Below are 12761 nucleotides of genomic sequence, written 5' to 3' on the forward strand. Positions count from 1 at the left end.
ATGCACTCTGCCATGTCTTGAGGTGTATCGCATTGTTATTAAATTTCAGTGTAGAGTTAACTGTAATCGACGATGTTATTTATGTATTTATTACGAAGACATGTTGTCGTCTTTCATTTCTGATTTTCTTTACCGAATGGCACTTGACAGGTATTGCTAATTGACTCCAACATCGCCTTCGAATGTCGACGAGAGACCTCACTAGTGGACAGACATAGCGGAGAAACAATACCAAAGACGATCGATCGCATGCAACATAATGCATAAATATTGGTACCAGAAAAAAACGTGCATGCTTAATCACCCATAATAACAGATGCATAAGTGATAGTACTCTCGCTGTTATCGAAGGACAATACACATTTTAATATAAGAATTTTGAAGGGACAGACAATAACTGGCATTATAACTGGGTTCTTATGATATACCTTACTTGCTATAGCAGACTTCTACAGTACTTTTACTTTTGAGATCAATTGTCTCAAGCACTCTGTAAAATTTTGTCATGACTAGTCCTACAGTATTCTCCATCTATCTGCTTACTGGAATTACTGTCTCACAGCTGTTACGTGGGAGGCTATATGGGGTTTTTGCCTGTTGGCTGACACTCTGGTCAGCTCATTCGAGTCTCGTTGGTGGAAAATATTTCACCATCAGAATGTTGCTAGGAGAGGTGGTGGTATAGATTTTCTAACCACTAGATTGCATATCAAAATTCTGGATTCAGTTCCAAACCTCTCCACAGTGTTCATATGATGCTGTGGCTGGTGATTCTTCCATCAGAGGGGTATGAACAGACCCCTTGGCGCTATTTGATTGGGGTGGGCTATGTGACGACACCCTCTCTCGCTGCCTCATTGTCATCATCATCATCATCATCCAAATGTGCAGGTTGCCCATTGGCATCAAATATAAAGACTCGCACTAACCGAGTCGAACATGTCCTCTGGCAGCCATGGCACTAAGAACCATGGGCTAAATAAACATATACTATAAGGTTGATTTATGAAAGTATTTCTGGCCACTGTCATATCCTAAAATTATCACCATATCTCTTTTACTTTTCTTCAGGATGATGATAGCTCTGGCAAGGAAATTCAGTTCACTTTTGTCTCTTGTAAGCAAGAAGACCAAGAGGATTCGTATAAGGTAAGTTGATCTTCAGTTTTGTTGCTACGTGTGTCAATTCTACAGAACTATGCAAATTAATGAATCAAGATTACTGTTTTGTATTTTTTCCTGTGGTTTGGCAACAGTGTGCTACACATTGCTTATACTTAGATCACGTGGTTCCTATGCATTATATGCTCAGTTCTTAAATAGCAATTGCTCTGTGTAATGGTTGTTTTAGTAAAAGTTATTTTTATGTGTTGTACTTTCAATGAGTTCTGAGGTTATCGTGTTGTATTATTATTATTATTATTATTATTATTATTATTCTGACATATTTCCTGTTCTAGGAAATGTTTCATTCCTCATCCTCCCATGATGTCTGTCAGCATTCCGTAATCCCTCCTCAAGGCGTGGCCCAAGCTACGATCGTTTCCTCTTCTTGATAGTGCCCATTCGGTTCCTCTCCTTTCCTGTCCTCTTGAGTACTTTGTTTCTCACTTTGTCTATCCATTTTATCTTCTCTGTCTTTCACCATACCCACATTTCAAGACTCTCAAGATACAGCACTTTTTTTCCCCTTAAGTGTCCGTGTTTTGCTTCTATAGGCTACATCACTGCACTCCAAATAAAACATTTTGCAAACCTCTTCCTCATGTTGACTGGTATTGCTCTAGTGATCAGAATCCCTTTCACTCTTCCAAAACAGAGCTCGATAGCTGCAGTCACTTAAATGCGGCCAGTATTCAGGAGATAGCAGATTCAAACCCCTCTGTCAGCTGCCCTGAAGATGGTTTTCCGCAGCTTCCTATTTTCACACCAGGCAAGTCCTGGGGCTGTACCTTATTTAAAGCCATGGCTGCTTGCTTCTCACTCCTAGCCCTTTCCTGTCCCATCGTCGCCATAAGACCTATCAGTATCGGTGCAACGTAAAGCAACTTGTAAAAAAAAAAAGGCAGGAAAAAGTCTTCCAAAAGCTACAGTACTTTCCCCATACCTATCCTGCTCCTTACTTCTTCTCTATAGCTGCCATTCCACATCACCCAGCTTCCATTTCATAATCTTTGTTTACTCTGACTACCACTTTCTGCCCTGTGTAAAGCTCCTTTTTCAATCTTCTCTTTCTTTCAATGGATTTTTTTTTTTTTCATTATCATCATTACTATGCATAAATCTGTTATGTCAAATTCCTTCTCCCAGTCTAGGAAACATACCTACAGTTCCAATGCATCTGCAAATTCTTCCTGCAATTATCCATAGACATCCAATTGCATCTCCTACCCTGCTTCCTCTCCTGAATCCATACTGGAATCCTCCCATATTCTGTTCAGTACTAGTCTAGTCACAGACTTAGTTACATTGTGCATGAAACTAAGTGTTCGGAAGTCTTTGCATTGTCTTCCTTATTGTGATGTTCTGATTAATTGGTATGGCACTATACAAAAAATTATTTTATTGTTTACTACAATATTTACTATGGGTTTTACTGTATTCTGTAATAGTGTTGGCTACTGAATGCATGATTCGAAGCAGTGTATTGATTCATTGAAGTGTCCGAGTGAATCGATTCACAGGAACGGTGAGCTCACGGCACACGCTTCAGCTTACTCCCAGCAGACAGTGCTGAGTGGCACACTCACTGGACACGCGGAGAGCCGAGCTTCCGCTGCAGCGAGACAGTGAATTATGGCACATCGAAAGAATCGTGAACGAGCGCGGCTCAGTGAGACACATGGTACACACGGCTCCTTATCGGCTCACTGGACACGCGGAGAGCCGAGCTTCTGCTGCAGTGAGACATACAGTGAGCCATGCTACACTGAAAGAATCGTATGCTATAATGGACCCTCGAGCTCAGCTCATTTGAAAATAATACCCATTTGCATTCACTGTCCTCTTCTTACAGGGAGGTTTAAATAATAGATGGATTTATTTGCAGTGTTAAAAAGGTAGTCACAACATAATTCTGAAGTAGCTAGTAAGTAGGTAGGCTGTTAGGTTATACCATTTATTAGTTTAATGAATCTTAGTATTATAACTTAGTTGACATTTGACAATTAAACTCGACTCTAGCCTGCCCTATGACTAAGAGTCATGCTCATGACCTTTCAAAAGTACCTGTTTTATATTGGGAAGAACGGCTCAGTATTCTCTCAGTTCATATGTCACATTGTTGCACAAGACTTCAATCACATGTGGACAGACGCAATAACAGTATGTTGAATAAGAAAACCAGCGGGCTACTGTACATCTCGGGTAGCCTATACAAAATATGACGAGTAAAAAATCCTCAGCTGATAGAAAAATACATATTTTCAAAAATGACTGAGTGAGTTGTCGTGCGGTTAATATCGCGTGGCTATGCGCTTGCATTCGGGAGATGGTGGGTTTGAATCCCATCGTCGGCAGCTGTTAAGGTTTTCCGTAGTTTCCCCATTTTCACACCAGGAAATGCTGGGACTGTACCTTAATTCAGGCCATGGCTGCTACCTTCCTAATCCTAACCTTTCCCACCCTGCGTCGCCAGAAACCTTCGATGTATTAGAGTAACTAGCATTTTTTCTAAGAAAGGAGTTCATAGTATGAAGACCAGATGGCAGCTGCGAGCACTGAATGCTGTTGCTGCTGTCTTACCAGCACATACTACACAGATGCAGTAGCAGCGGTGATCAATGAGCCGTGAATCAGATCACTGTATCGATTCAGTAACGTGAACGGAATCAAATGAATCGATTCAGTAAAATGAATCGAATGTCCCATCACTATTCTGTAATGAGTGATGAAGTATTTTACTCTATGATCTGTCATAAGGAACTTGTTTGATGAAGTTTAAAAATTTAGATGTCATTTGCCAGAGCTCGAAGAGACACCTCTGTGGAGAGCATAAACTCTTAAAAAGGAATATCTCTATACAGTAGAACTCAAGTTATCTGGATCACGAAATGTCTGGACTGATTTTCATGGCAGCACAATGACCTGTGCACTCCTCTCCCCTCCACCACCCTTATTTCTTATCAGAACAGCGGTAGTTCAGTACACTAATGAATGTCCAGCATTCCGTTGTAACATTCTGCTGCTATTATGGGTTGTGAGTGAATATCAACAAACAAGGAGTGTTATCAGTTAAAGTGAGGATTATTCAAAAGTTGAATAATTGTGTTTCAGAGAAACAATGTAGTTACATAAGTAATAGGTAGTTATGCAACTTGGGCATAAAGTGGACAATATTTCCTTGTGTGGAAAGTGTTTAGCCACTACGCGGGCGGAAGCGCTTTATGTTTGTGCGTGGACCAAAAATGTGGCAAGTTAATACTCACCAGAATTATTGAACATTAGCTATAAACATGCATATGTACATAATATTAATTACTTGCCCTGAATGTTGGATGTACTCCGTTGCAGAGGTCCATAGGATGTTACCTAATTTTTTCGTGACAGCATGTTAGCGCAAAAAGATGATGATGATGATGCTTGTTGTTTTAAGGGGCCTAACATCGAAGGTCATCGGCCCCAGCGCAAAAAGACATAAGTTTATAAATCTCACTTTTTGTCCCGTGTTGGCAAAATCTGAACTGAGGTTAGGTTGAATGGAGGATCTCATCTTCCAATACTTGCTTGTTTTTTACTGCTAGACTATGTAATTATTTAATATTATCCAGCTTAAAATCTAATTACATTATTTAAAAAAGTACATTTCATTCCTATTGTGGAACATCTTCAGCTAAAAAGGATACAAAAATTGGCATAAAAGAAATAAAAAAGATTTAGGATGATGGTATGATAATCATGAATAAAATGTTCCTTCATGTTGAGTTAAAATCTCAACAAGTCAATGTTCAAGTTTAAGATAAAAAATCTGATGTAAGGGATCTTCCTTCCTCAAAAGCTGGAGAAGTATTTTCTTTTAATATCTTGAGGATAGACTTAGAATTTAAAATACAATAATTGGGGGAAACTCCTAAATAATAACCAAATTCAAGGTTAAGTTAGGTTAGGTTTATAGTTATAAAGTTATAAGATGTTGAAGAGAGTTTGTAATGAAAAAAAATGAAAATTGTTTAAAAAAATAAATAAAGAAAAACCTTCTAAATATACAGTGGTGACGTGTCAAAGGAACAATGGAAATGCTTACCTCCTGGCCAGTCCCACTGTGTTTACTTCTTCCCTTACGTCATCAGCTTATTTAGTATATATGTGTATGGCTGTGAGAGAAGCATGAGGCAAAACAGAGGATAAAGTAGGGGAAGCGTCGTGGGGAGTTAAGCTGACAGGAGGGAGATGTACGGCATGTTCCTCCAGATCCTTTTTTATGTCCTTCCTGCATAAATATAGATTGGAAGCCTCTTCCAACAGTATATTTATATTATCGGTTATTTATTTACATTCTGACTAGGGTTTTGTTTTCGATCAATTTCAGTATAAATGTTTTCTAAAATATTCGTCAATCTACCTTTATTTAAAGTTCACAAAATGGTTAAGTCTCTTTCTAACCTGAGTTGAAAAGGCATGCGTCACTCCACAAATAAATTTTATGCCAATCAAACCCCTTGTATCAGGTAATGTTGGAGATGACCAGTCTTTGATTCTACACCTTCTAGTCAGAGGTGTTGCCTGTTGTTTCCATTTATTTCCCTGAACTACCCTTTCCTGGAGAATTATGTCAAAATTTCAGTATCATAAAATAGTGGAAAGTTGCTCGGGCAGCATGTCAAAATATGAATGTAAAATTAGTTCTGGATTAATGTTATATTTCAGAATGGTGCTTGAAGGTTGTGGATCCACATTACTCACGTCAGTTGTTTCCTTCTCCGGGGCACTTGAGTCGCTCTTTCATTGAGAATGATCACTACTTAAATTTCCGTCTTCAGACTCATCAAATAAAAATCACTTCTTCTACGTCCATAGAGTCCAAAATTGAGCCAATCTGTTGCTCACTGACTCTCTAACCATGTCGCAAAATAGCTATATAAATTGTAAAAAGCCAGTCTCAAAACTCGTGATGCATGCTCAACTGACACGATAGCCTCTCACAGCTTGTATAAAGCTATCAGGGAGATAACAAAACTCTATTTGAGGATTCCCCCTTCAGCTAGACTTATAAGTGTCATTTATTACTATCTGTTGAGTTCTTTTTATTATTACATCTCTGACCATTTAGCATATGATATTGTGCTAATGGGCAACCTATTGTGGGATTTAATATATTAAATTCCACCCTTTAAGACATAAATTACATGTACATACCTGCATTTTATTTTTTTCTGTTTATTTTACATCAAAGCGACACAGACAGGTCTTCAAATAGAGAAAAGAAAGAGTTTCACATATTCAATACACTTTTATTAATAATGTAAATGCTTAAAACATCATGGTACTAGATCAACCTCCCCTGAGGTCGTCATCAGTAGGCATGTCGCTCGGTCAGCATGTCAAAATATGAATGTAAAATTAGTCCTGGATTAATGTTATATTATTATGGTACTCTCTCGTTTTGTATTTGATTAAAGTGAAACAACCTGATTAAATATCAGTAGGTTAGATTGCAAACTAATTTGGTTAGTAGGAAGTTCGGCCACCCGCTTTTCCATAATGTAGCAAGAGTAACGTAATTTGTATGGGTTCTGATGGGCCGTACCCCTAATCTTTATGCAAATCCCATAGCATGGTCGTTGTGAAAGTAGGCTATACTTGCCACTCGCGTCAGTAAGTTTGCATTCTAACCTATTAATGCATAAAAATCTGGGCTCTAGTCATCAGCCATGAGAACTATAAAACTGACTAGTCAAAGACATGAATATATACATTAAATGAATGTTAAAAATTGAGTTCTGATGTAAAAACTTGAGATAAAATTCACAATCTTGATTACTACACATCGTCAAGTTGGAAAATTATGTCACAGTTCAATTCTAGAAACATAAAATAAAGTTTTCACAATCGTGGCTTATGGTTGAAAACAGTTGGTGGGTAGAATCATACAATTGAAAAGTTACTTCTTAACACATGACTTATGGTACTTGCTTGTTTTCTATTTGATTAAAGTGAAACAACATGATTAAATATCTGCTGGATGACCTGATATAGTTCATTGGAGAACATAAGAAGTGTTCGAATGGTTTTCAATGCGGATCAAGTGAAGAAAAGTGTCTTATCGTGATAATGTGGTTAAAAAGGGCTTGGACTGGAAAAGAAGTAACCATAGCCTTAATTAAGATACAGCTCCACAATGTGCATGATGTGAAAATGGGGAAACCATGGAAAACCACCTTTGGGGCTACCGGCAATGGAGTTCGAACTCATGATCTCCAGAATGCAGGCTGTTATGTCTTGCAATGTTCAATCTGCAAGCCTCTGTGAATTAATTAGTCTCCTCTGCAATCCTCTATTGGTGACTTATTTTATTCCACACCTCTTATCTTTATATCATTAAAATTGAATCTACCCATCATCACCCTGTCTCCCTCTACTTCTCTTACCCTCCATGCCTGAATGCATTATTTTCCTTGGTAACCTCACATGACCACCAAAGCCAGTTTAATTTATTTATTTATTTATTTAGCGTATGATGAATACAATACAATATTATATACAATATGTACAACTACCATTTCAAGTTCATAACTAAAGTTCCATGTCAAAATTTGAGAGCCAGAAAAGAGCTTCACTTGAGACACAGTGTCAAGTACTCTATAGAGCCTTTATAAGCATGCACAGGACACTGAAATGCAATGTGATCCACTGTCTGCAAGTGAGTTTAATCATACTGCTTCATCCATTGAGCTCATTCCTAACTTAACCTTTATCTCATTTTGATTAACTTCCTGCCTTCTTTTCACTTGTTTATATCTTGCACCTGCAATCATCCTTGTTATTTTCATGTCTGTTACATCTAATTTTTTAATTCATCTTGAATCAACCCTGCTTTCACTCTCATACAGCGAAAATATGTCTCAAGACAGTCGAATATGAAGACAGTTTCGCCTGACTTCTTTCCTATAGAACAGTAATGATGTGAGCTCACTGCATTTGCTTTGCTGCATCTTGAATCAAATTTCACTTACTAATTCTCTATCTAGGGAGAACACACTTCCTGAATACTCAGTTTTTATTCTGGACTTGACATTCGATCCTCTTAGATTTCTTCCCTACTGACATCAGTTTGTTCTTGGAAATGCTAATTTTGATATCATACTCACTACGCTTCTTTTCAAGTTCCAGGATGTTAGATTACAGGCTTTGAGCAGAGCCTGCCATTGCGACAAAATCATCAGCATAGGCCAGACGGCTTAGTACATTTCCATCAAACTATCCCTCCCTGCCACTTTATACTTTTCAGTAAATGATCTGTGTCAGCTATGAACGTGACATGGTCAGTGCCTACCAACCTCAAAACGAAATAGAAAATTAGAATGTTATCTTCTCTTTGTTAGAGAGAAAATGGTATGTAGTTGTACCTAGAGATACTGTACCAGGGATCAGCCAACATGCTTATGCAAGACATTTGCTGTGTTAACCTGAACAAACTTAATTTCAAAACTGGCCTGCGTGGGATCAGATTTCATCAGATCATGGCAGCATTATGATTCACAGAGCATTGGCTCATATCAGATCCTGGCAGACATTTGGTTATTAGTTAATGATAACGTATAACACTCTCACTGCTTAGAATCACACACAACCAACCTTACTTACACTGTATTCATGTTTTGATAGGAGTATACAAACACGTTTGACCATCTCCAATATCCTCCAGAGTACTAACTGGAATTTGAGCCACTAACCCACCACAGATAAGGGAGGGAATGGTGACTCTATTTTTTTGTACTCTTTCTGTTAACGTCCTAGACATTCTGCATCATCCCACACCATTGGTGGGAAACTAGCAGCAGCTGGACTAGGGAATTACTACCCTGTGCATAGGCTGCCATTAACACCACAACACAAACGGAGTGGTGCCGTGACTGGGAAGCATAGACTGCTGATGAACGGCGTCGCATTGTGTTTAGCGATGAAATATGACTGTACTACCTCAGATGACCATCGTCTGCATATATGGTGACCTGGGGAGAGGTCCCATTTTTCGAATGTTTTCGAGGGGCACAGTGGTGTTAGTCCTGACGTCACAGTGTGGGAGTCATTGGATGTGACTTCAAGTCATGGCTGGTAGTGATGGAGGAACTCGGATGGCACAATGCTATGTAACAAACATCCTGCGTCCTCGTATGTTACCTTTCATGCGATAGTATCTTGGTGCAATTTTTCAACAGGGCAGTGCTCGTCCATACACGGCAGGCGTCTCCATGAACTATCTGTGTGATGGTGAGGTACTCCTGTGGCCAGCAAGATTCCCAGATCTGTCCCCGATAGAACAAATGCAGGACCAGCTTGGATGTCAACTCTGTCCGAGTGCCAGTATCCAGGATATCAAGGACCCAGTACAACTGTTGTTAACCAGCTTGCCTTAGGAGAGGATACAAAAGTTTTGTGACACCTTTCCCAACCAAATCAGTACATGCTTCCTGGCCAGAGGGGGTGCAGTGTCATACTGACAAGTTCTTTGTAAACTTGACTCTATTTTCTAATCACTGAAGTTACATCACGTACCCTCTCAACACGTCAAGTTTCATTTTGTTTCCTCTCCCCCTTCAACGCTTATTGTCAGGCAGTGCATATAGTACATCTGTTTAGCTTCACTTGTCTTCAATAAAACTGTTCAGTTTCAATTCTGTATTGAAGTGGGTGGAATGTCAACCATGTTGACTAGTTTTACTAAATATTAACAAGAAAGAAACTTGCAATAGTAATTGTCTACACTAGTATAGCAAATGACAGTCACACAACAATATAGCAAGAGCTCTTCTCCACATAGGTAGCATGTAACCAAAGTGAGCCTACACTGAAAGTCAAAATGGCTCTTCAATGGTTGGCACTACCTCTCTTTCAAAGGCTATTTTTATGCATGAGTCTCAATAAAATATTGACAGCTTTTTGAGGTAAAAAGTGAAAATGATCAGAATGAGGTGACATACATGTACCACTTATATGGAAATAACATTACTTTACACATATAAAGAATTTGTAATTCTTCAAATCAAATCAAAATCTCTTTATTTGCAAATGAGGTGTCTACCTCGGTAGTAAATGGTACACTAAAATACATTATGCATTATAAAAATAACAAGAAGAAAATTTTCCTATAATACAGTATTATACAATTTATGCTAACATTTTTTTCTATGAAACACACAGCTCATCCTTAATAAATTTACATTGTTTAAAAAATCCTACTTATAATATCTCCTGTACTACTTACAAATATAGTCAACTGATATACAGTATGTGGAATTACTTCAAACAATACTATACAACTGGTATAAGATTAAAATTTACATTGCATTTTTTTTTTTTTTTTCCAATCCTGGAACCTACGTAGCATAACGACCTGCTGCATCTTAACCAGAGCCCCTTTTGCCACCACTTTTCAGAGTTCCTGAAGGGCCTTCACAGCTACCGTAGTGGTCCCAGGGCCCTCGAAGTCCCCACTGTACTTCACCCCTACAGGCAGTCCCCTACTTTGGCTGTCCAAACTCCTTAGACCAGGGGATGGAATTAATTTATTCACACACATTTTTTTTTACAATAACCTGCACTGGTCAAATTGATTTATTGATTTATTTATTATTTTTCTCCAGATCTACAGTAACAATACCCATTTGATCCACTAAAAGAGAAAAATAACAATGTCCAGCCTAAGCCAAAATTCGCACTCCATGTACTGTACAGAAAAAGAAAAGAAAATAATACACAAAATGAACAGAAAATGAATAGAACAACTTAGTAAAATAATGATACTTCTTGGACATGGCATGAATCTCCTCGGATACTCCGGAAACGTGACGCCCCAAATGAAGGTCACCACGGTAGTCATCCTCGGCCTCTTCATGTCACGTCCAACTTCTCTCCTGAATATTTCTATTGTTTTCCCAGAATATGCAATTTAAGCTGTATTATGAATGTCACAGACCTTCGTGCCCCTGCTGAGTAAACACGCAAACCTTTGCACAGTCCATTCCTCCTACATTTCCTCTACTTGACTCCCTCGAGGTTGCTGATTCCATACTTCCGTTGCACTGACATTCTCCTACTACATACTCAGCTCACGTTGCAACTTTATCACTGCACTACTTATCTGTTCCTGCTCGTCTTATTCAACCATGCTTAATCTAAATAATCATCTACAACCAACTTTTCTTATCGATCTACCATTCGCTAATAAATCACTTACCAATACCATTTAAACTGCGCTGCCTCTCTTATCATCCATCCATCATCACCTTTCATACTTAACACTTCAATTCCAGTATTCAATTACTTTACATTTATAATACACATTAAGATACCTTCACTTGAATAAATGCCATCTAAACTTTGCTACCTCTCTTATCATCCATCTATCGAACTCCACAAACCATCCATCTTATTCTAGGCCACATTTGCTTCAACAATTAGAATACACATACAGACACCACCATTTGAATAAATACCATCTAAACTTCGTTACCTCTCCTCATTTCCATCCATCATCTAAACTTTGCTTCCTCTCTTATCATCCATCTATCGAACTCCACAATTCATCCATCTTATACCTAAAGACACTATCACTTGAATAAATACCATACAATTACAATACACTTAAAAACACCTTATCACCTCATTACCTCTCTCATCCTTCATCCATACATACAGACACCATCACTTGAATAAATATCATCTAAACTTCGCTAGCTCTCTTATCATTAATACCATTTAAACTTTGCTACCTCTCTTATTATCCATCCCTCATCATCAACTTTCATTCAGCCAAGTCCTTCGAAGACGGAAGTAGCCGCATTCCATCTCAACAACTTACAGGCTACTTATCAACCTAGGATACGGTTCAGGAATCAACTTTTGAAATACAATAGTACACCAAAATACCTAGGTGTAACATTAGACAGATCACTGACTTACCGAAGTCACATAGAAAAAACAGCCGCCAAACTTAAGACTCGGAATAACCTGCTGAGCAAGTTAGCTGGAACTTCATGGGGAGCTGACGCCAATACTTTGGGAACTACCGCCTTGGCCATGGTTATTCTACAGCTGTGTATTGTGCCGGAATATGGTTAAATAGCTCTCACTGCAATCTAATTGATATCCAACTTCGCCAGGCTATGCGTATTGTATCCGGCACGCTGTATTCAACTCCAGTGCAATGGTTACCTGTACTTTGCAACATCTCTCCTCCTCATAGAAGGAGACAACAAGCACTTAATAGCTTATGGTGCAGAATAGTGAAGAATGAGGCCCTTCCTATACATCAGGATATAAAGCAGCACACTACAACTAGGCTGAAATCAAGAAAACCAGCGTGGAAGACAGCTTTGGACCTCTCATGTCTTCGGTTCAATCCCAGGAATGCCTGGAGAGAAGAGTGGAGGATGTCATCACCCAGTGGCTTATGTGATCTCTCCGACCCCAGCATGAAACTGGCTGGCTTTAATCTGCCCCGTGCTGTTTGGTCAACCCTGAACAGGATCCGATGTTGTGTCGGTAGGACTGGCACAGCCTTACATCTGTGGGGATGGGTAGATTCTCCCTGCTGTGACTGT

At 38.8% G+C, this 12761-nt stretch overlaps 1 protein-coding gene across 8 annotated transcripts in view; it reads left to right on the forward strand.

Moving 5' to 3' along the window:
• Positions 1-12761, forward strand: part of LOC137502816 (zinc finger protein 695-like) — a 52458-nt gene that overhangs the window by 19944 nt on the left and 19753 nt on the right. For all 8 annotated transcript variants that reach the window (XR_011018862.1, XR_011018863.1, XM_068229832.1 and 5 more), the window contains one exon: positions 1072-1149. Coding sequence is in view for 6 of the 8 variants with exons in the window: in XM_068229832.1 (XP_068085933.1) it covers positions 1072-1149 (78 nt within the window). In the remaining 2 variants the exon portion in view is untranslated. The remainder of the gene's footprint in view (positions 1-1071; positions 1150-12761) is intronic.

The sequence above is a fragment of the Anabrus simplex genome, chromosome 1 (assembly GCF_040414725.1).
Source record: "Anabrus simplex isolate iqAnaSimp1 chromosome 1, ASM4041472v1, whole genome shotgun sequence".
In the NCBI taxonomy this organism is placed as follows: Eukaryota; Metazoa; Arthropoda; class Insecta; order Orthoptera; family Tettigoniidae; genus Anabrus; species Anabrus simplex.